This window comes from Clinocottus analis, unplaced genomic scaffold (assembly GCF_023055335.1).
Source record: "Clinocottus analis isolate CAN_PGR_092001 unplaced genomic scaffold, fCliAna1.0.p SCAF_4, whole genome shotgun sequence".
NCBI classification, from domain to species: domain Eukaryota; kingdom Metazoa; phylum Chordata; class Actinopteri; order Perciformes; family Cottidae; genus Clinocottus; species Clinocottus analis.
Genome location: NW_027176153.1, coordinates 4,023,087 through 4,046,991, shown reverse-complemented (window position 1 = coordinate 4,046,991; position 23,905 = coordinate 4,023,087). Strand labels below are relative to the sequence as shown.

The 23,905-nt window shown below is 40.9% G+C and overlaps 4 protein-coding genes across 4 annotated transcripts; all 4 read left to right on the top strand.

Moving 5' to 3' along the window:
- The first annotated feature begins 660 nt into the window (after positions 1–660).
- Positions 661–2,194, top strand: LOC137800068 (cytosolic sulfotransferase 1-like). Its single transcript, XM_068597076.1, has 4 exons — positions 661–722; positions 1,631–1,757; positions 1,847–1,944; positions 2,040–2,194. Exons 2-4 carry the CDS (start codon positions 1,664–1,666, stop codon positions 2,142–2,144), a joined length of 297 nt encoding a protein of 98 aa, XP_068453177.1. The 5' UTR covers positions 661–722; positions 1,631–1,663; the 3' UTR covers positions 2,145–2,194.
- Positions 2,195–2,428: 234 nt separating this feature from the next.
- LOC137800066 (cytosolic sulfotransferase 3-like) lies at positions 2,429–7,598 on the top strand. The gene is made up of 9 exons (XM_068597074.1): positions 2,429–2,444; positions 3,396–3,490; positions 4,514–4,649; positions 4,759–4,887; positions 5,084–5,184; positions 5,280–5,406; positions 5,493–5,590; positions 6,353–6,524; positions 6,617–7,598. The coding sequence occupies exons 3-9, from the start codon at positions 4,514–4,516 to the stop codon at positions 6,727–6,729; spliced, it is 876 nt and encodes a 291-aa protein (XP_068453175.1). The 5' UTR covers positions 2,429–2,444; positions 3,396–3,490; the 3' UTR covers positions 6,730–7,598.
- Positions 7,599–8,455: 857 nt separating this feature from the next.
- Positions 8,456–18,092, top strand: LOC137800395 (cytosolic sulfotransferase 2-like). The gene is made up of 9 exons (XM_068597574.1): positions 8,456–8,606; positions 8,699–8,854; positions 8,920–9,042; positions 9,561–9,658; positions 10,156–10,294; positions 10,407–10,457; positions 10,645–10,701; positions 13,901–13,995; positions 18,048–18,092. The coding sequence occupies exons 1-8, from the start codon at positions 8,474–8,476 to the stop codon at positions 13,957–13,959; spliced, it is 816 nt and encodes a 271-aa protein (XP_068453675.1). The 5' UTR covers positions 8,456–8,473; the 3' UTR covers positions 13,960–13,995; positions 18,048–18,092.
- Positions 18,048–22,193, top strand: LOC137800392 (cytosolic sulfotransferase 3-like). Its single transcript, XM_068597573.1, has 7 exons — positions 18,048–18,183; positions 18,293–18,421; positions 18,811–18,911; positions 19,007–19,133; positions 19,220–19,317; positions 21,257–21,428; positions 21,521–22,193. The coding sequence occupies exons 1-7, from the start codon at positions 18,048–18,050 to the stop codon at positions 21,631–21,633; spliced, it is 876 nt and encodes a 291-aa protein (XP_068453674.1). The 3' UTR covers positions 21,634–22,193.
- The last annotated feature ends 1,712 nt before the right edge of the window (positions 22,194–23,905 follow it).

The window sequence follows — 23,905 nt, the reverse complement described above, 5'->3', positions numbered from 1 at the left end:
TCACATATGTATGTATGTATGTATGTATGTATGTATGTATGTATGTATGTATGTATGTATGTATGTATGTATGGTGTGTTCATATGTATGCATGTATAGTTCTAACAAAATGACCAGGCTCGGTGAACAGGACCAGGCTCGGTAAAGAGGACCAGGCTCTGTGAACAGGACCAGGCTCTGTGAACAGGACCAGGGTAAGTCACCAGATAAAGGCCATATGTACAGTGTTTTTCATATGTCTGTATGTATGTATGACCAAGCTCTGTGACCAGGCTCAGTGAACAAGACCAGGTTGTGTGAACAGGACCAGGCTCGGTAAAGAGGACCAGGCTCAGTGACCAGGACCAGGCTGTGTGAACAGTACCAGGCTCGGTATAGAGGACCAGGGTCATTGACCAGGACCAGGCTGTGTGAACAGGACCAGGCTCGGTAAAGAGGACCAGACTCAGTGACCAGGATCCGGATTCAGTCAAGAGGACCAGGTTCAGTGACCAGGACCAGGCTGTGTGAACAGAACCAGACTCAGTGACCAGGACCACTATGTACAGTGTTCACATATGTATGTATGTATGTATGTATGTATGTATGTATGTATGTATGTATGTATGTATGTATGGTGTGTTCATATGTATGCATGTATAGTTCTAACAAAATGACCAGGCTCAGTGAACAGGACCAGGCTTGGTGAAGAGGACCAGGCTGTGTGTACAGTGTCCTCATATGTATGTATGTATGTATGTATGTATGTATGTATGTATGTATGTATGTATGTATGTATGTATGTATGTATGTATGTATGTATGTCTGTATGTCTGTATGGTGTTTTCATATATATGTATAGTGTTTTTATATGTATGTATGTATAGTTGTCACAACAGGACCAGGCTCCCGGGCTCGTGCGACCTCGGCAAGGCTCTCGTCTGAGTCGGCTATTTTGATTTTTACTTCCTTGGTGATACTCGAGGGTCATTTCGACCCCAGGACAACGGCAGGGCCTCGGTGAAAAACACGGGTCAATCAGACCCAGGACAATGGCAGGGGCTCGGCAGTCTGAAGGCAGAGCAACAGAGGAAGAATGGATATGTGCAATGTGAAAATAAGTAATAGGGAAAGATTATTATAGATTATTTATGAAAAACAATTCAATTATATAACAGCTATAACTTGTTTATTCTGTTTAGGCCACCAGAGAAGGCTTAGGAGGCCTCAGCAGAATTGGTTTCACCTCATTTATCTTGTGGAACTCTCTATAAATGCTATATTCATTGTATAGCATAACTGTCTGTTATCTGTGCATATGACAGTAAAAACATCTTAAATCTCTTGATTCTTGAATCTGAACGCTCAAAGCCTGTTAATCAATAAGGAAATGAGGAATCGCGAGGAAATTAAATTGCTTGCTGTCAAAACCAAAGTGGTAGTGATTTGGTAATGAAGACTTTGAGGACCAATCAGGTAGAGACACGTAGGGGGAGATCCTCAGCTTCACTATTATGATTATGATTATGATTATGACATTATGATTCACTTTGTAACCACAGATACAAAACGAAATGTGAAAAATGTGTATCAAATTGACAAACGTATAAAAGTATATTATGTCTCACTTAAGTGTTTTCTTCTCCTGTAGATCGTCTACGTGGCCCGCAATGCCAAAGACAACATGGTGTCTTTTTTTCACTTTGATCGCATGAACATGATTCAGCCAGAGCCCGGAGACTGGAGCGACTACTTCCACAGATTCCTGGATGGAAAAAGTATGAAACACAATAACAACAGATAAGATGCAGAGATGTACAATGAACGATCCTAAGGTGCTTTTTATGTTTTCATTCTGTGGCCTCAGTGGTGTTTGGATCCTGGTTTGACCATGTGAACGGCTGGTGGAAGAAGAAACAGAGCTACTCCAAACTCCATTACATGTTCTATGAAGATCTGGCCGAGGTGATCTAGTTGTTCTTGTGGAGCTCTTCCTATTCGGGCTACTTTTCTCCTCTAGCTAGGATTAATGCAACAATGATATCTGACTGTGTTTCCAGGACACTGGACGGGAAATAGACAAACTCTGCTGCTCTTTCTTGGGTTGTTTCATTCGGACGAGGAGAAGAAAAGGGTTATGGAAGCAGTGCACTTTGATAACATGAAAAAGGACAAAATGGCCAACTACTCGACCATCGAAGTTATGAATTTCAAAATGTCTCCTTTCATGAGAAAAGGTAACTTGATGAATAAATGTATCTGACATGAGAAGAGATTCTCCACTTTGAGCTGAAGTATTAACATGATTCTCTGTGGTTTTAGTTGGTGACTGGAAGAACCATTTCTCTGTGGCCCAGATTGAACAGTTTGATGAAGACTATGGAAAAAAGATGATGGACGTCACTCTTCAGTTCCACACTGAAATTTGATCAAGAATGGCTGTAAATGTGTGGAGATGGGTCCAGGTGTGACTGACAGATATAAATGTGGCATTCCACATTCAGAAAATTCAGAAAAAGTTGCTTATAATGGTATAGTAGAGGTTTGGACTACATACACTGTAAAAAAAAAACGCATGTGAAATAGACTGTGTTTGTGAGCAGTAACCTATTTCCCAGTAAAATACTGTGTATTCATTAAAATATTAGAATAGTCAAAGCTTTACTGTAAAAACATTATAAAAACACAGTAGTGCTGTGGGAAAATCACAGTTACCAAGGATCTACTGTAAAAAAAATCATAGCACCCAAAAAAGTACTTTAGAAAATGACAGTAACTAATAAGCTACTGTAATTATATACTGTGTTTTTAAAAAAAATGTTTTTTTACAGTAAGGTACTTGTTAATGGCTGCCAGTTAATAACTGTCAATTTCACAGTGTTTTTTTTACAGTGTATCCCACAGACATATGTTGTATGTTATTCACGTCATCATGAACAAGGAACGATAATGATTGCAAAGGGCAAGTCAGGACAGGCGGGAGGAGAAGTGGACGAGTTTGACCCAGGAGACTGATATGTGTTCTCTTCTGTAAAACAAGAAGCAAATCATGTAACTTGCGTACTTCATTAGTAGTTTTACTGTTCACACTTTATATTAACTAAACACTATTTATCATTAGTAAAGCATGAGTAAACATTTAATTCATCATTTATAAAGCATTGAATTACTAATAAACACTTATTAGTAATTCATTAGAAAGTATAGAGTCAGAAAAAACTAAAAGGTGATCTGTGCAACTTTGTTGTTCATAAAGTTTATATCAAACAAGTACCCCTTTGTATTATTTTGTACCTAGAAGTAGCTCTCGGTTTCAAAAAGGTTGGTGACCCCTGGTCTATAAACTAATCATAGTTTGAGCATTATCCAATAGATAAACAGGAGATCTGGTCTTGATCCTGCCTCTATGTTCTCAGGTCGATGTTCAACATGCCTCAGTATAAAACAACCAACAAACTGGCTTCATTGTGGATGATTCAGACACAGGTTTGAGAAATACGCTCTCTGCAGGGTAAGTGGGCAACTTTGAACTAGAATTGGAACAAAAATGTATGTTTTAAACTGTGCTTCACTACGAAGTTATTTGGTCACTTCTGCCAAATAGAATATTTAGTAGAAGTGAACCAGAAAGGCAAAGAAACTATTGGCTGAAATCTTCTGGGGCCCTGTTTGCTTTGTCTTAGCAAGCAGTAAAGTTTACAACTACAACTAAACAAAACAAAACCAATTAGACTACTGACCAGGACCTTTGTAACAAATGTAATGCAACAGCACGAACGGCTCTCGTCTCGAGCCAGTGTTCGTTAATGTTTGTCCATTCTGGGCTGCAACATGATGGACCCTGCTCCCTTTGATTCAGATTGAGCTTAAACTTTATTGTCATTGCACATTGTAGTTTGCATCTATCCAGAGTGCAAAAGAATCAGTTAAGGTGCAATGCAATGTGGTGGATAAAATGATATAGACATGATGGACAGTATAAACAGGTATTTGCATTATATTTATTTACATTATATGTATATATATATATAGCTAAATACAACATGTGTTTGGCAGCATGGATTACAGCCGTCCCTCGCTGTAACGCGGTTCACCTTTCGCAGACTCGCTGTTTCGCAGATTTTTTTTTAGATTTTTTTTACAGTGTACAGTATGAACGCGCATTGTGTTCTGCGCCCTCATCAAGCTGAGTGGCTCCCGGACAAAGAGGCGTGGTCAGAGGACCTCGTAGATTGATCATTAAAATTAAATTCGTTAAACATGTTCGGGCTTATTTTTTTTAAATCCGCGAAACTTTGAGAGTGTTTAAATAAGAGAGAAATGTGAGAAAATGTTAATGCCTGTCTGAGAATCGTGTATAAAAGTGTGTGGTTAGAGGTTTCACGGCCTTAAAACTTGTATAATAATGGTAAAAAAAAATAAAGCTGATTACTTCGCAGATTTCGTCTATTGCGAGTTATTTTTGGAACGTATGTCCCGCGATAAACGAGGGACCACTCTATACCTGATGATTCAAAATTATTCATCCTCACAGATGGAGGTGATACAGCCAACATTGTTTGACTTCCATGGAGTCTCCATGTCCAACTACTTTGTTAAAAACTGGGACGAGGTCCAGAACTTTAAAGCGAGACCAGATGATATTCTTATCGCTACTTATCCTAAAACAGGTGAGGAACTTGGAGCTTTTTTTCCTACTTTTTTATTAATCATTGTATGTTGATGAATGATTCCTTTGCTCATTCCACTAATTAGAGCGTATCCATGTTTTAATCTCAGGAACAACATGGGTCTGTTACATGCTGGATCTTCTGTATTTTGGACAGACATGTCCAGAGCGTCAGACGTCCATCCCTCTTGATGACAGAGTGCCGTTTCTGGAGTATGCCAAACCTTCTCTCCAAACAGGTTCAATCAGCACAGTTTCAGACAAATAGAAATTAATTATTATACATTCAAATCAGAATTAGCGTATAATCTAATCACATGGTTAAAATAGAGTGTAGACATTGGACAAGTAAACATATAGAACAGATCTATAATATAAACTATAGTACACTATGCACGCAGTAAGGCCACTGACTCGTGCTTCTCCTCACAAAAGGTAAAGACTTGGCAGACCGACTTCCCACCACTCCTCGTCTCATTAAAACTCATCTACCACTCCAGTTTGTGCCAAAGTCCTTCTGGGAGCAGAACGTCAGGGTAAAAGCCATGCACATCCAATGTGTATGTGTATGAGAGTTACAAACCACACTGATGCTGATAGATTATAATTCTTATGTTTTCTCTTTCTGTAGATAGTCAACGTGTTTCGTAATGCAAAGGACACCGCGGTGTCTTATTACCATTTTTGCCGCATGAGCAAAAGCATGCCAGATCCAGGAGACTGGAGCACCTTTCTTCAGAACTTCATGGAGGGAAAGGGTGAGTTCAAAGAGGTGTTTGTGTAAGGGAGGCACACCATCTTGTCTTTTCCTATATCGTCACCTCATATAATGCTGTGTCTTCAGTGGTGTATGGATCCTGGCATGACCATGTGAACGGCTGGTGGGAGAAGAAAGAGACGTATCCAAAAATTCACCCAATGTTCTATGAAGATCTGATTCAGGTGAGCTGAGGTGTTTTGATATGTGAGTTGTTTTCAAGAGATCTTAACAATACAGCGGACTGAGTCCTTCCTTCCTCAAGACTCCTCACCTAATCAAGAATTAGTTCAGCATTTAAGGCAACAAGCAGCTTTGATATTGTGCTAATTTTGGCAGTGGTGAGCCATGGATTTTTTTTACCTGCACCTTCAGTGCCATCTCATGATGACGCCACAGCTACCGGTTATTATTTGTTTTGCTTAAACACATGAAGCTCCAGCATAAGTTCAGACAGAAAGACAACCCCCTCTCGCTCAAAGGCCTCTCACACCGTCAGAGTAGTCATAGTCTTGATCAGCTGTTTAACAGCTGAGTCAGTGTCTTTGCTTCTTCATAAGGTTTGCAGTTCAATATTTGCCAAAGTTAGATGTATCCGAATCTAGTGGGTTGACATTCTTTTCTTCAAAACTACCATATTAGTAGAAGCGTGTTTTGGGTCTACAAACCGAATGATTATAAAACATGTTACTTTAAACTGATTTTTGTCATCAAAGATGTTCATGTGAATGAAGTGTCGCCTACTTAGTCACTTAAATACAAGTGTGAAGTTATCATTTGGGAAAACTCTCCTGTGGATAACCTTGAGAAGTTCAGTCAGCTATTTGGTTTAAGACTGCCAACATGGAAGAGTGATCTAGTTTGTTCTTGTGGAGCTCTTCCTTTTCAAGCTACTTTCCTCCTCTGGCTGGTAATGATGCAACAATGATATCTGACTGTGTTTCCAGGACACTGGACGGGAAATAGACAAACTCTGCAGCTTTCTTGGGTTGTCTCGTTCGGACGAGGAGAAGGAAAGGGTTATGGAAGCAGTGCACTTTGATAACATGAAAAAAGACGAAATGGCCAACCCAAAAACACCAGCTATGGATTTCAAAATTTCTCCTTTCATGAGAAAAGGTATCCTGATGAATGAATGTGTCTGACATGAAAAACAAAAGAGATCCTCCACTTTGAGCTAAAATACACAAATGATTGTCTGTGGTTTACAGGTAAAGTTGGTGACTGGAAGAACCATTTCTCTGTGGCCCAGAGCGAACAGTTTGATGAAGACTACAAAAAAAAGATGACGGACGTCACTCTTCAGTTCCGCACTGAAATATGATCAAGATGGCTGTAAATGGTTGGAGATGAGTCCAGGTGTGACTGGAAATGTAGCATTTTTGGGAGAAGATGGAGTTGCAGTATCAAGCTATCACCTGGATTGGTCTACTTCCAACTGGGGTGGCGCATGCTTGTCTCAGGACCTCTCGGTAGTAACAAGCTGGCTAGCTGGCTAGTTAGCAAACAAGTCATAACTAGCGAGCTAGATACTCATAATCAATAATGTGTACTCCAAAACTGCACCTGTAATAGAATCCACACAGTGACACCTCGGGTACAGGACGAGGAGGGTCATCACACTAGCTAGCAAACAAGTCACAGCTAGCTAGCTAGATACTCAAAATCAATTACATGTATGCAACAAACTATGAAAACACACGCAATACTTGTGCCACTGACGGGCATCGTCCCACATCACCATCATATTATGGATGTTCTTCATCACTTTGTGTTGTCTATTTTCCTTTTATGAAGATAACATATACTTTTGTTAGCTTTGAGGCAATGCTGGCCTTTCAATGTCATTCATAAATGCATTGTAAAGCATATTCTTCACTTTAGATTGGTTCATACAAAACACATAACTAATACTTAACTAACGACTAACTACCTGAATGAATCATAAGTTGCAGGATTAAAATGCATGTATAAAGCACATGTGAACCATTAGTGAATCATCTATGAGTCCTAAATAATTGGTTTGCAATACATATTAATTAATTTAAAAAAATAGGGAATCTATCATTTATAAAGTATGAAAACCCAATCATGAAACGCATGATTGTCTAGCTTATTAATCAAGAATGAAACATGTATGACTGTGTTCATGAATTGCATACTAGTGAGTTACTAAGTGTTCATGTTGGAATAAAGCTTTTTAAATGACAAATTAAGTGTTTACTCATGCTTTACTAATGCTAAATAGTGTGTAGTTATCATAAAGTGCTCCCGTTTTAACTGAATCTAAATCAGAATTTCACAATATCTCCGTAAATCTAACAAAGTAGTTGTGTAGCCTAAACCTAAACTAGGTTGTATCGTTTGAAGATGGAAGTTTATTTTGAAAAGACTGTATGCATGGATTGATCTTTATATCTTCAAAAAAAAACAAGAAGAGCTCTTTCATATAGTCCCTTTTGTTTTTTTTTCATTAGTCAGCTATATACATATTGATAAACAACAACATATTATAAAAATACACTACCGTTCAAATGTTTGGGGTCACTTAGAAATGTCCTCATTTTTCAAAGAAAAGCACTGATTTTAAATAAAGATAACATTAAATTAATCAGAAATACACTCTATACATTGTTGATGTGGTAAATGACTATTTTAGGTGGAATTGTCTGGTTTTTAATGAAATATCTATATAGGTGTATAGAGGCCCGTTTCCAGCAGCTATCCCTCCAGCGTTTAAAAGAGTGAAGTTTATGAAGAATACAGAACACAGACATAAAACATCAGAGATTCCTCTGATCTTTTGTTGCCCTATTAGCTTTGTCTCACGTAAGCAGTAAGGTTTACAAGAATAAACTAAACAATTAGACTACTGACAAACAGCTTTGTAAAAAATGTAAAGCAAAAACATGAACGCTCTCGTCTAAGAGCGTTCATTAATGTTTGTCCATTCTGTGCTGCAACATGGTGGACTCTGCTCCCTACGTTGATATAAATGGATTTTTCAAAGCTAAATAAAACATATGTGTTTGGCAGTCTGGATTATACCCGATGATTCATCCTCACAGATGGAGGTGATACAGCCAACATTGTGTGACTTCCATGGAGTCTCCATGTCCAACCTCTTTGTTACCAACTGGGACGAGGTCCAGAACTTTAAAGCGAGACCAGATGATATTCTTATCGCTACTTATCCTAAAGCAGCTGAGGAACTTGTGGCTTTTTTTCTTAGTTTGTTGATGAATGCTTCCTTTGCTTATTCCACTAATTAGAACGTGTCCATGTTTTAATCTCAGGAACAACATGGGTCTGTTACATGCTGGATCTTCTGTATTTTGGACAGACATGTCCAGAGCGTCAGACGTCCATCTCTCTTGATGACAGAGTGCCGTTTCTGGAGATTGCCAAACCTTCTCTACCCACAGGTTCAATCATAAGATCAGGGTTGCGTCATGGTTGACAAAATATTGTAATATATTGTTATAATTCTTATGTTTTCTCTTTCTGTAGATAGCCAACGTGTTACGTAATGCAAAGGACACGGCGGTGTCCTATTACCATTTTTGCCGCATCAGCAAAAGCATGCCAGATCCAGGAGACTGGAGCACCTTTCTTCAGAACTTCATGGAGGGAAAGGGTGAGTTCAAAGAGGTGTTAGTGTAAGGGAGGCACCGCATCCTGTCTTTTTCTATATTGCCCCTGAAGAGATACAGAGCTTTGACTATGTTCCATCACGAGATAAAAAGTTCAGGCCGGTGAGTCCACAAGTTTAGAGGGGGAGCGTTCATGTTTTTTCAAACTATCTATGTGCTGCGCTCAAGCGTTAATCACTGATATACACAAGCTGCATAATTTAAGTGCTTTGTAATAAAATGTAAAGGGTCACAGCTTATAATTTAGTACCCCGGTCACGGGATTCACATAACCTTTTTAGAACATACCAACAGATGAGAAGTAACAGGCCTATGGACCCTCCCACCAGGTGATTTATTAGGGAAGAGATAAGAGGGAGTACAATTGGAGTTCATGCATGTAATTGCTTCATAAATAATCATTGTTTATACTATAACCTGTTCTGTCAATTCTTGAACACTTGAGAAATATCCTGTTGACGGACTTTTCTCTTCACCACCTCATATAATGCTGTGTCTTCAGTGGTGTATGGATCCTGGCATGACCATGTGAACGGCTGGTGGGAGAAGAAAGAGACATATCCAAAAATTCACCCAATGTTCTATGAAGATCTGATTCAGGTGAGCTGAGGTGTTCAGACAGGAAGACAAGCCTCTCACGCTCGTAGGCCTCTCGTACCGGAGATCACCTTCAGAGGAGTCATAGTCTCAATCAGCTGTTTAACAGCTGGGGACGCACAATTAACAATGCAGGTTAACAGTATGTGGACACAAATGAGACTCATGAGAAAGCAGCAATATGAATTGTGTGAAATATTTTCAAAAGCTTGTGGGGGGAGCAGGAATGGAAAGAGAGTCTGAGGACATCTGGTGGATAGTTAAAGCATAGCAGGTCCAGGTGAAGAGGAGGATCAGAGCTGAAGACAGGGACAGAAGATGTCAAATTACTCCTAAAATAGACTTTTAGTACATGTTAGTATGTTGTAGTGCCATACATCAAGATTACATGTAAGTTAGAATAATATTGCAACGTTTTGACTGAATATTGGTCAGAAAGATATCTATTATGTATCTTTAATTCATGTGTAATAAGGCTTGAACTCTTACATTTTCTGTAGGACACGGGACGAGAGATAGACCGACTCTGTTCCTTCCTCGGTTTGTCTCCTTCCGCTGACAAAATGAAAGAAAACAAGATGGCCAACTTTTCCACTGTCAAAAGTATGGATCAAAAAGTGTCTCCTTTCATGAGAAAAGGTACAGTGAAAAACGTTGATTGAGACAGAAATTCCTGGTTGCACCCAAATCCGCTCATTAATCTCTGATTCAAAAAGTCAAATACATTTAATAATTCTCTCTGTTTCTCCAGGGAAAGTTGGTGACTGGAAGAATCACTTCACTGTGGCCCAGGATGAAAAGTGTAATGAGGACTACAAGCATAAAATAATAATTCGTATTTTTTTATCTCATAATTATAACTTTTTATTAAAAAAAAACAACAACTGGTGGTGTAAATGGGCTTCAACAGCGTCTTTTACTTCCAAGGGAATCAAACTAAAACCACTTTCCCTCATTTGACCAACTTCCGGTTGAAACCGAAACTAAAGCGACTCCCGCCATCCCGCGTGTCTCCTCCCGGTGTGTCTGCGGCTCTCGGTGCCACGGTGAGTCCTTTCTGCATCAAAGTCTTCCTCTGATGAAGCTTTTGTTTCTCATGCTGCACTTTGTCAAATCAAACGCGGAAGTTACAGCAGAAGTTTTTCCAAAAGAAGCAAAGCTATGACGCGGACTGTGGTGTCTTCGTTTAATGGTGATTTTTTTTAATATGTATTAATGTAGATTATAATATTCATTTCTTGTTTTCCGTCCCGTTTCTTGCCTTTTGTTTCTGTTCAGTAACGCGGTCACAGTCTGAGTATAGATCCTGATTATGTCCAATAATTTACGGAAACTACTTTTATAGAAGCAAACGTCGTGAAGGCTTTATAAACCGGGTAAAATAACTTTATTACTGCATGATTTATTAATAACGCAACGTTGTGCTAAATATGTATCAATTATGCAGCTCTTCAAGGTGTCTGCGCTGTTTGTACACGACGTGTAAACAGTTGTTTAATGTACACAAAAAACAACCCCGATGTATCCGTTTATCGCTTCATTCTTGATGGGATCAAGTTGCATGATGGGAAATGTAGGATCCAGCGAGTTTTGGAGCTTCGAGGACTAAAATTCAGGATATCTCAGCCCCAGATCTGAATGTTCAAAATGTATTTTTTTTTAAGGATTGTGCCATTAAACAATAACACAGGATTCCTTATAATATAATGCAAACTTATAATATAGAACATATAATAGCTGTATAAACAGCGCTAAAGGAAGATCAAAGGTTATTAAACAGCTTGACTTATCAATTTGTAACGGACTATAAAGTGTGCTTGTTCCATTTTGTATGATATATATATATATATATATATATATATATATATATATATATATATATACACACACACACACACACACACACACACACACACACACACACACAGTGGTCCCTCGTTTATCGCAGGGGATAAGTGTTCCAAAAATAACCCGTGATAGACGAAATCCGCGAAGTAATCAGCTTTATTTTTTACCATTATTATAGATGTTTTAAGGCCGTAAAACCCCTAACCACACACTTTTATACACTTTTCTCAGACAGGCATTAACATTTTCTCACATTTCTCTCTTATTTAAACACTCTCAAAGTTTCGCGGATTTAAAAAAAATAAGCCCGAACATGTTTAACAAATTTAATTTAATGATCAATCTACGAGGTCCTCTGACCACGCCTCTTTGTCCAGGAGCCGCTCAGCTGACTTTTTATCCGGATGTATTCTGTACTGTACAGGAGACAGTGCTCAGAGGAGATTGATTACAAGGTGTACAGTACAGTCCCTCAGCTTAATGAGGGCGCAGAACACAATGTGCGTTCATACTGTACGTTGTAAAAAAAAAAAAAAGCAACAAAAAAAAAATGTGAACCGCGATATAGCGAGGGACGACTGTATTGTGTGTGTTTTTTTTTTTTTTTTTTTTTTTTACAGTAAGGTACTTCTTAATGGCTGCCAGTCAATAACTGTCATTTCTCAGTGCATTTTTTTTTTACAGTGTATCCCACAGACATATGTTATATGTTATTCACGTCATCATGAACAAGGAACGATAATGATTGCAAAGGGCAAGTCAGGACAGGCGGGAGGAGAAGTGGACGAGTTTGACCCAGGAGACTGATATGTGTTCTCTTCTGTGAAACAAGAAGCAAATCATGTAACTTGCGTACTTCATTAGTAGTTTTACTGTTCACACTTTATATTAACTAAACAGTATTTCGCATTAGTAAAGCATGAGTAAACACTTAATTCATCATTTATAAAACATTGCTCCAACATAAACACGCATTAGTAATTCATTAGAAAGTATAGAATCAGAAAAAACTAAAAGGTGATCTGTACAACTTTGTTGTTCATAAAGTTTACAGTGTTTCCCCTAGGTTTACAGGTTCAGGAGGTGGGGGGACCTCGACGACACAGACAATGACACAAACACCAAAAGCATTACTTTTTCTGTAAATTACATCCTTTTGTAACTCCATCTGTGCTTTTATAAATAACAGAACAAAGAACAATAACAATAACTTTCAATTTAACCAAATTGCCCCGTCAGACCACAAAAAAAGAAAAGAAAATTTCAATCACTTAAAACAATAAAAATAAAGTTCTATCTGTGCAAAAAATAAATAATATGTAGTTACTACTAAATAGGTTATTGTGGAAAACTAAAAGCAAATTGCAGAACAAAACAGAATGAGACTGCAGATGTGAGCATCAGGTTGTATCAGTGTTACTGCTGCAGTGAGCTGCTTTCCTCTACACATCTTTTTAAAACGCGGTTGTAGACTTGATACGGACGCTCTCAGTTCATGCTCCATGTTGAGATGAGATCTTTTTATGGTTTTGAGAGACGGAACAGCAAAAAAAGACGACTTCACAGAGACTTTGCAGAGATTGGCTTTTGGCAAAACGCTAAAAATCGCAGAGTCGCGCATGCGCAGCGTAATCTGGTAACTGTAAACATTTACTCGACATTTACCCGGCATTTCTCCATGTATTTAGTTTTATGTCCGTGTACTTAGTAATGTGTGAAGCCAGCAGCTCGTTGTTGGTCAGAGACACGAGCGCTTTGGCTCGTTTCACTTGAGCAGGAAAGCAGCTCCGGTGCTTCTTTCAGGAGAGCTACTGTTGCTGTCTTCTCCCTGGGAGCGTTTAAAACGCAGATATAGTTGTCTGCTTTTTTACGCGACATATTTCCCCCGGCTGTCTGCCCGCTGCTGGGTGCCCAGCGCTCACCTGTGTGCGCCCGCGTGTTTCTGCGCATCGGTACGCAACAACGCCGTGCGCGATACAGAGAGCAGCGCAGAGGAGAAGTGTTTACGCGCGACCACGTCGAGACAGAAATGACAAGCTGTCGTGTAGATCCGATCAATAAAATACGGCCGTTTAGTTTGTTTAATAACAGGAAAAGGTGTAGACCTGTTCTATAGGAAAGAGAACCTTAAATTACTTATTGTGATCTGGCGATATATAGAGAAAATTAGAGGGGCGCGGGGGTTTATTTCAGGGGGGCGCCCCGCCCCCCTATTATAATGTAGGGGAAACACTGAGTTTGTATCAAACAAGTAGCCCTTTGTATTATTTTGTACCTAGAAGTAGCTCTCGGTTTCAAAAAGGTTGGTGACCCCTGGTCTATGAACTAATCATAGTTTGAGCATTATCCAATAGATAAACAGGAGATCTGCTCTTGATCCTGCCTCTATGTCCTCAGGTCGATGTCCAACATGCCTCAGTATAAAACAACCAACAAACTGGCTTCATTGTGGATGATTCAGACACAGGTTTGAGAAATACGCTCTCTTCAGGGTAAGTGGGCAACTTTGAACTGGAACAAAAATGTATGTTTTAAACTGTGCTTCACTAGAAAGTTATTTGGTCACTTCTGCCAAAGAGAATATTTAGTAGAAGTAAACCAGAAAAGCAAAGAAACTATTGGCTGAAATCTTCTGGGGCCCTGTTTGCTTTGTCTTAGCAAGCATTAAAGTTTACAACAACAACAACAACAACAACAACTACAACTAAAAAAAACAATTAGACTACTGACCAGGACCTTTGTAACAAATGTAATGCAAAAACACGAACGGCTCTCGTCTCGAGCCAGTGTTCGTTAATGTTTGTCCATTCTGGGCTGCAACATGGTGGACCCTGCTCCCTTTGATTCAGATTGAGCTTAAACTTTATTGTCATTGCACATTGTAGTTTGCATCTATCCAGAGTGCAAAAGAATCAGTTAAGGTGCAATGCAGTGTGGTGGATAATATGATATAGACATGATGGACAGTATAAACAGGTATTTACATTATATTTATTTACATTATATGGATATATATATATATATATATATATATATATATATATATATATATATATATATATATATATATATATATATATATATATATATATATCACTCCGTGGACTCACCACCCGCGGAGAGGATCATCGGGGTCGGGTGCAATGCAGACCGGGCGGCAGACCACGCAGAAGACCTGGGCGAGCCGATCGCCGGCAGCATGGACTAGCTCTAGGGACGTGGAACGTCACCTCGCTAGCGGGGAAAGAGCCGGAGCTGGTGCAGGAGGTGGAGCAGTACCAGCTAGATATAGTTGGGCTCACCTCCACGCACAGCAAAGGCTCTGGAACCAAGCTCCTGGAGAAGGGTTGGACTTTGTCCTTTTCTGGAGTTGCCCAGGGTGAGAGGCGCCTGGCGGGTGTGGGGATACTCACGAGCCCCCGGCTGAGCGCCGCTATGTTGGAGTTTTTTCCAGTGAACGAGAGGATCGCCTCCCTGCGCCTCCGGGTTGCGGGGAGTAAGGCTCTGACTGTTGTTTGTGCTTATGCACCGAACAGCAGCTCGGAGTATCCGGCCTTCTTGGAGTCGGTTGGAGGGGTCCTGGAGAGGGCGCCTCCTGCCGACTCTATAGTTCTCCTGGGAGACTTCAACGGTCACGTGGGTAATGACAGTGAAACTTGGCGGGGGGTGATTGGGAGGAACGGCTTGCCCGATCTGAACCCGAACGGTGTTCTGTTGTTGGACTTCTGTGCTAGCCACGGTTTGGCCATCACAAACACCATGTTCGAGCATAAGGTGGTTCATAAGTGTACCTGGTACCAGAACACCTTAGGCCAAAGATCAATGATCGACTTTGTAATCGTATCATCTGATCTGCGGCCGTATGTCTTGGACACTCGGGTGAAGAGAGGAGCAGAGCTGTCAACTGATCACCACCTGGTGGTGAGTTGGATCAGATGGCGAGGGAGACGGCTGGAAAGACCTGGCAAGCCCAAACGTGTTGTGAGGGTGAACTGGGAACGTCTGGCTGAGGATCCTGTCCGGAAGGTCTTCAACTCCCACCTCCGGAAGAACTTTTCACGCATCCTGAGGGAGGTTGGGGACATGGAATCCGAGTGGACCTTGTTCAAAGCCTCTATTGTGGAAGCTGCTGCCAGGAGTTGTGGTCGGAAGGTCGTTGGTGCCTGTCGCGGCGGTAACCCGAGAACCCGGTGGTGGACACCGGGGGTGAGGGAAGCCGTCAAGCTGAAGAAGGAGGCCTTTCGGGCCTGGTTGGCCCAGGGGTCTCCTGAAGCAGCTGACGGGTACCGGCAGGCCAAGAGGGCTGCAGCTGCGGCGGTAGCGGATGCTAAAACTTGGTCATGGGAAGAGTTCGGGGAGGCCATGGAGAAGGACTCTGGGGAGGGGGCAGCGCCTGAAGACCTTGGGGTGGGTGCACCCATATCCCTGGCAGAGGTCACTAAGGTAGTAAGTGTAGTAAGTAAGAGCTTCTTGGTGGCAAGGCACCGGGGGTAGATGAAATCCGCCCTGAGATGCTGAAAGCGCTGGACATTGCTGGGCTGTCTTGGCTGACACGCCTTTTCAGTGTCGCATGGGGGTCGGTAACAGTGCCCATGGACTGGCAGACCGGGGTGGTGGTTCCCATCTTCAAGAAGGGGGACCGGAGAGTGTGCTCGAACTATCGTGGTATCACACTACTCAGCCTCCCGGGAAAAGCTTATGCCAGGGTGCTGGAAAGGAGACTCCGACCGCTTGTCGAACCTCGGATTCAAGAGGAGCAGTGCGGATTCCGTCCCGGTCGTGGAACAGTGGACCAGCTCTTTACCCTTGCGGGACTACTGGAGGGGTCTTGGGAGTTTGCCCAACCAGTCTACATGTGCTTTGTGGACTTGGAGAAGGCTTTTGACCGTGTCCCACGGGGGCTTCTGTGGGGGGTGCTGCAGGAGTACGGGGAGCCGGATCCGTTTGCACGGGCTATCCGGTCTCTATATGCCTGCAGTAGGAGTTGTGTCCATATCCTCGGTATTAAGTCAGACACGTTCCCGGTGGGTGTTGGCCTCCGCCAGGGCTGCCCTTTATCACCGGTCCTGTTTGTGACTTTCATGGACAGGATTTCTAGGCGCAGCCGGGGGGCGGAGGAAATCCGGTTCGGGGGCCTCGGGATCGCCTCTCTGCTGTTTGCAGATGATGTGGTCCTGTTTGCTTCCTCGGACCATGACCTCCAGCATTCGCTGGGGCGTTTTGCAGCCGAGTGTGAAGCGGCAGGGATGAGGGTTAGCTCCTCCAAATCCGAGGCCATGGTTCTCTGCCGGAAACCGGTGGATAGCTCCCTTCAGGTGGGGACAACATGCCTGCCCCAAGCGAAGGAGTTCAAGTACCTCGGGGTCTTGTTCACGAGTGAGGGTAAGGTGGAGCGGGAGATCGACAGGCGGATCGGTGCGGCTGCAGCAGTAAAACAGGCGCTGTACCGGTCCTTCTTGGTGAAGAGGGAGCTGAGTCGGAAGGCGAAGCTCTCCATTTACTGGTCGGTCTACGTTCCAACCCTCACCTATGGTCACGAACTCTGGGTCGTGACCGAAAGAACGAGGTCGCGGATACAAGCGGCCGAAATGAGCTTCCTCCGTAGGGTGGCCGGGCTCAGCCTTAGAGATAGGGTAAGGAGCTCGGACATCAGGAGGGAGCTTGGAGTCGAGCCGCTGCTCCTTCGTATCGAAAGGAGTCAGCTAAGGTGGTTCGGGCATCTAATCCGGATGCCTCCTGGACGCCTCCCATTAGAGGTTTTCCAGGCACGTCCAACTGGAAAGAGGCCCCGGGGAAGACCCAGGACACGCTGGAGGGATTATATCTCCCGGCTGGCCTGGGAATGTCTCGGGGTCCCCCAGAACGAGCTGGAAAATGTTGCGGGTGAGAGGGAAGCCTGGGTCGGTCTGCTGGGTGTGCTGCCACCGCGACCCGACCCCGGATAAGCGGCGGAAAATGGATGGATAGATGGATATATATATATATATATATATCCATATAATGTAATACATGGATATATATATGCCCCTCGCAGATTTTTTTTTTTGTTGCTTTTTTTTTTTTACAGCGTACAGTATGAACGCACATTGTGTTCTGCGCCCTCATTAAGCTGAGGGACTGTACTGTACACCTTGTAATCAATCTCCTCTGAGCACTGTCTCCTGTACAGTACAGAATACGTTCGGATAAAAAGTCAGCGGAGTGGCTCCCGGACAAAGAGGCGTGGTCAGAGGACCTCGTAGATTGATCATTAAATTAAATTTGTTAAACATGTTCGGGCTTATTTTTTTAAATCCGCGAAACTTTGAGAGTGTTTAAATAAGAGAGAAATGTGAGAAAATGTTAATGCCTGTCTGAGAAATGTGTATAAAAGTGTGTGGTTAGAGGTTTCACGGCCTTAAAACTTGTATAATAATGGTAAAAAAAAAATAAAGCTGATTACTTCGCGGATTTCGTCTATTGCGAGTTATTTTTGGAACGTATGTCCCGCGATAAACGAGGGACCACTCTATACCTGATGATTCAAAATTATTCATCCTCACAGATGGAGGTGATAAAGCCAACATTGTTTGACTTCCATGGAGTCTCCATGTCCAACTACTTTGTTAAAAACTGGGACGAGGTCCAGAACTTTAAAGCGAGACCAGATGATATTCTTATCGCTACTTATCCTAAAACAGGTGAGGAACTTGGAGCTTTTTTTCCTACTTTTTTATTAATCATTGTATGTTGATGAATGATTCCTTTGCTCATTCCACTAATTAGAGCGTATCCATGTTTTAATCTCAGGAACAACATGGGTCTGTTACATGCTGGATCTTCTGTATTTTGGACAGACATGTCCAGAGCGTCAGACGTCCACCCCTCTTGATGACAGAGTGCCGTTTCTGGAGATTGCCAAACCTAATCTACCCACAGGTTCAATCAGCACAGTTACAGACGAATAGAAAATTATTATTATACATTCAAATCAGAATTACCATATAATCTAATCACATGGTGGTGTCTGTGGCTCAGTGGTTAGCATGCCCGTCTTTCAATCAGAGTATCGGTGGTTAGATCCCCGGCTCCGCAAGTCCATGTCGTTGTGTCCTTGAGCAAGACACTTAACCCCTAATTGCTCCCCGTTGCTGTGTCTACGTTGTATTGAGCAACAATGTAAGTCGCTTTGGATAAAAGCGTCAGACATGTAATGTAAAAAGAGAGTAGACATTGGACAAGTAAACATATAGAACAGATTTATAATATAAACTACAGTACACTATGCACGCAGTAAGGCCACTGACCCGTGCTTCTCCTCACAAAAGGTAAAGAGTTGGCAGACCGACTTCCCACCACTCCTCGTCTCATTAAAACTCATCTACCCCTCCAGTTTGTGCCAAAGTCCTTCTGGGAGCAGAACGTCAGGGTAAAAGCCATGCACATCCAATGTGTATGTGTATGAGAGTTACAAACCACACTGATGCTGATAGATTATAATTCTTATGTTTTCTCTTTCTGTAGATAGTCAACGTGTTACGTAATGCAAAGGACACGGCGGTGTCTTATTACCATTTTTGCCGCATGAACAAAGGCATGCCAGATCCAGGAGACTGGAGCACCTTTCTTCAGAACTTCATGGAGGGAAAGGGTGAGTTCAAAGAGGTGTTAGTGTAAGGGAGACACACCATCTTGTCTTTTCCTATATCGTCACCTCATATAATGCTGTGTCTTCAGTGGTGTATGGATCCTGGCATGACCATGTGAACGGCTGGTGGGAGAAGAAAGAGACGTATCCAAAAATTCACCCAATGTTCTATGAAGATCTGATTCAGGTGAGCTGAGGTGTTTTGATATGTGAGTTGTTTTCAAGAGATCTTAACAATACAGCGGACTGAGTCCTTCCTTCCACCTAATCAAGAAATAGTTCAGCATTTAAGGTATAGGTCACTAACTGGCGGACCGCGGTCCGGGTCCGGACCCATAGGCCGTCCCATCCGGACCTGGACCGCCAGCCAAAACAGAAGGTTATGATTTTAAACCTGACAGGGCGCTTCAATTTTTTTAGCCGGCGGCGCGGCGCAGCTTTTGCAGTCTTTACGGTAGTGGTTTAGCGGATGAGGAAACACACAGACCAACTGCATGCGAGTTAAGCCATCCCACGCGATACCACTCAGCCAATCAAATCTATGCATTCTCGGCGGTAAACATTACGTCTCAACAGACAGCGCTGCGCAGACAGCTGAGAAAGTCAGAGGCAGGTTACACATGGAAACACGGTAGAAAGAAAAAGAAAGATAGCGATACATTTAGAAGACAAAAGAAGAGAAACGGACGACTGTGCCGGAGAAAGTTGAGAAAAAGTTGAGTGGGACAGCGAAAGGGAGAGAAACATAAAGAGCAAATGTCGCTCTCCAAAAAAAGAAAAGTTGACACCGAAAATAGAGCATTTAATCCGGAATGGACTGACTCATTTCTGTTCATACTTCCCACAAGGAGCACAACACCAGTGTGGTTATATGTTCAGAAACCGTGGCACTTATAAAAAGTGGCAATGTGAAACGCCATTATGAGACAAAACATAAAGGTTTTGAACAAACATACCCACTCAAATCCAAAGTGAGATCACAGAAGATAAGTGGCCTCACAGCCCAATATGAACAGTCCAGCAGGATCCTGAGCCACACGTTCACTGCCCAACAACGTGCTCATGAGTGTTCCCTCACAGTTGCTTGGATTTTGGGGCAACACAAAAAGCCATTTACTGATGGAGGGCACTTTATTTGATATTTGATAATGATTTGATATTTATTTTATTATTTATTATTACATGCACCATTTCCATTTTGTATTTATTTTATTTTAAATTGCAGCCCTACTTTTATTTAGTTCATGAGAGAACATTATACATATCTGCAGTCACACATAAGTCCAGTTCTATGTTTTAATCGTACTGAATTCATTTGATTTGAAATGTATTGATTACATGTAGATGTTGATACAACTACCAGGCTACTTAAATATATATCACACTAAATAGTTAGACATTATTATCTTCTGGACCTTTGCTTCAAGAAAATTTCTCTAACTGGACCTCTTAACATTTTAGTTGAATACCCATGATTTAAGGCAACAAGCAGCTTTGATATTGTGCTAATTTTGGCAGTGGTGAGCCATGGATTTTTTTTACCTGCACCTTCAGTGCCATCTCATTATGACGCCGCAGCTACCGGTTATTATTTGTTTTGCTTAAACACATGAAGCTCGAGCATAAGTTCAGACAGAAAGACAATCCCCTCTCGCTCTAAGGCCTCTCACACCGTCAGAGTAGTCTTAGTCTTGATCAGCTGTTTAACAGCTGAGTCAGTGTCCTTGCTTCTTCATAAGGTTTGCAGTTCAATATTTGCTAAAGTTAGATGTATCCGAATCTAGTGGGTTGACATTCTTTTCTTCAAAACTACCATATTAGTAGAAGCATGTTTTGGGTCTACAAACCGAATGATTATAAAACATGTTACTTTAAACTGATTTTTGTCATCAAAGATGTTCATGTGAATGAAGTGTCGCCTACTTAGTCACTTAAATACAAGTGTGAAGCTATCATTTGGGAAAACTCTCCTGTGGATAACCTTGAGAAGTTCAGTCAGCTATTTGGTTTAAGACTGCCAACATGGAAGAGTGATTTAGTTTGTTCTTGTGGAGCTCTTCCTTTTCAAGCTACTTTCCTCCTCTGGCTGGTAATGATGCAACAATGATATCTGACTGTGTTTCCAGGACACTGGACGGGAAATAGACAAACTCTGCAGCTTTCTTGGGTTGTCTCGTTCGGACGAGGAGAAGAAAAGGGTTATGGAAGCAGTGCAATTTGATAACATGAAAAAAAACGAAATGGCCAACCCAAAAACACCAGCTATGGATTTCAAAATTTCTCCTTTCATGAGAAAAGGTATCCTGATGAATGAATGTGTCTGACATGAAAAACAAAAGAGATTCTCCACTTTGAGCTAAAATACACAAATGATTGTCTGTGGTTTACAGGTAAAGTTGGTGACTGGAAGAACCATTTCTCTGTGGCCCAGAGCGAACAGTTTGATGAAGACTACAAAAAAAAGATGACGGACGTCACTCTTCAGTTCCGCACTGAAATATGATCAAGATGGCTGTAAATGGTTGGAGATGAGTGCAGGTGTGACTGGAAATGTAGCATTTTTGGGAGAAGATGGAGTTGCAGTATCAAGCTATCACCTGGATTGGTCTACTTCCAACTGGGGTGGCGCATGCTTGTCTCAGGACCTCTCGTTAGTAACTAGCTTGCTAGCTGGCTAGTTAGCAAACAAGTCACAGCTAGCTAGCTAGATAATGCATTGTAAAGCATAGCTAGTCTTCACTTTAAATTGGTTCACACAAAACACATAACTAATACTTAACTAACGACTATCTACCTGAATGAATCATAAGTTGCAGGATTAAAACACATGTATAAAGCACATGTGAACCATTAGTGAATCATCTATGAGTCCTAAATAATTGGTTTGCAAAACATATTACTTAATTTACAAATAGGGAATCCATCATTTATAAAGTATGAAAACTCAATCGTGAAACGCATGATTGTCTGGCTTATTAATCAAGAATGAAACATGTATGACTGTGTTCATGAATTGCATACTAGTGAGTTACTAAGTGTTCATGTTGGAATAAAGCTTTTTAAATGACGAATTAAGTGTTTACTCATGCTTTACTAATGCTAAATAGTGTGAAGTTATTATAAAGTGCTACCGTTTTAACTGAATCTAAATCAGAATTTCACAATATCTCCGTAAACCTAACAAAGTACAAGTACAAAGGACATTTTATCTTATAATTTAAAAAAAATATTTAAAAAATATTTAAAAAATTGTGGTGTAAATGGGCTTCAACAGCGTCTTTTACTTCCAAGGGAATCAAACTAAAACCACTTTCCCTCATTTGACCTACTTCCGGTTGAACTAAAGCGACTCCCGCCATCCCGCGTGTCTCCTCCCGGTGTGTCTGCGGCTCTCGGTGCCACGGTGAGTCCTTTCTGCATCAAAGTCTTCCTCTGATGAAGCTTTTGTTTCTCATGCTGCACTTTGTCAAATCAAACGCGGAAGTTTCAGCAGAAGTTTTTCCAAAAGAAGCAAAGCTATGACGCGGACTGTGGTGTCTTCTTTTAATGGTGATTTTTTAAATATGTATTAATGTAGATTATAATATTCATTTCTTGTTTTCCGTCCCGTTTCTTGCCTTTTGTTTCTGTTCAGTAACGCGGTCACAGTCTGAGTATCAGATCCTGATTATGTCCAATAATGTCTGGAAGGATTTACGGAAACTACTTTTATAGAAGCAAACGTCGTGAAGGCTTTATAAACCGGGTAAAATAACTTTATTACTGCATGATTTATTAATAACGCAACGTTGTGCTAAATATGTATCTATTATGCAGCTCTTCAAGGTGTCTGCGCTGTTTGTACACGACGTGTAAACAGTTGTTTAATGTACACAAAAAACAACCCCGATGTATCCGGTTATCGCTTCATTCTTGATGGGATCAAGTTGCATGATGGGAAATGTAGGATCCAGCGAGTTTTGGAGCTTCAGGGACTAAAATTCAGGATCTCTCAGCCCCAGATCTGAATGTTCAAAATGTTTTTTTTGTTTTTTTTAAAGGATTGTGCCATTAAACAATAACACAGGATTCCTTACAAAGAACACTTTATAATATAATGAAAACTTATAATATAGAACATATAATAACTGTATAAACAGCGCTAAAGGAAGATCAAAGGTTATTAAATAGCTTGACTTATCAATTTGTAACGGACTATAAAGTGTGCTTGTTCCATTTTGTATAATATATATATATATATATATATATATATATATATATATATATATATATATATATATATATATATATATATATATATAGTCTAAACGTAAAAGATGTTTTCGTCTTTGTTTGAACTATTACGATTATTAAAAGTGTAAAATACATCTCAGGATGTTTTGAGTTTGGTGTGGATGTCTGTGGACAAGCTTAATTATGATCATTTACTATTTATTAATCCACTCTTGCACATTATTTACATCAAAAGTATTTTTTTAGTTGAAAAATGTAAATGTGTACTTGAAAAAGTGTTGTTAAATTTCCAGATTAATTATTAATTGTGAAGATAAAATGAGTAGTTGTGAATAATTAGTATTGAAGATAACTATTAGTTATTTAATATATGTATGTGAACAGTGGTGGAATGTAACAATGTACTAAAAAAAAGTACTGTACTAAAGGGCAATTTTGAAGTATTCATTTTATACTACTTTATACTTCCACTCCACTACAGCCAAATGAACTTTCCACATTGGGCCGACCTTATTAATCTTCTTATTAATGTGCATATATCT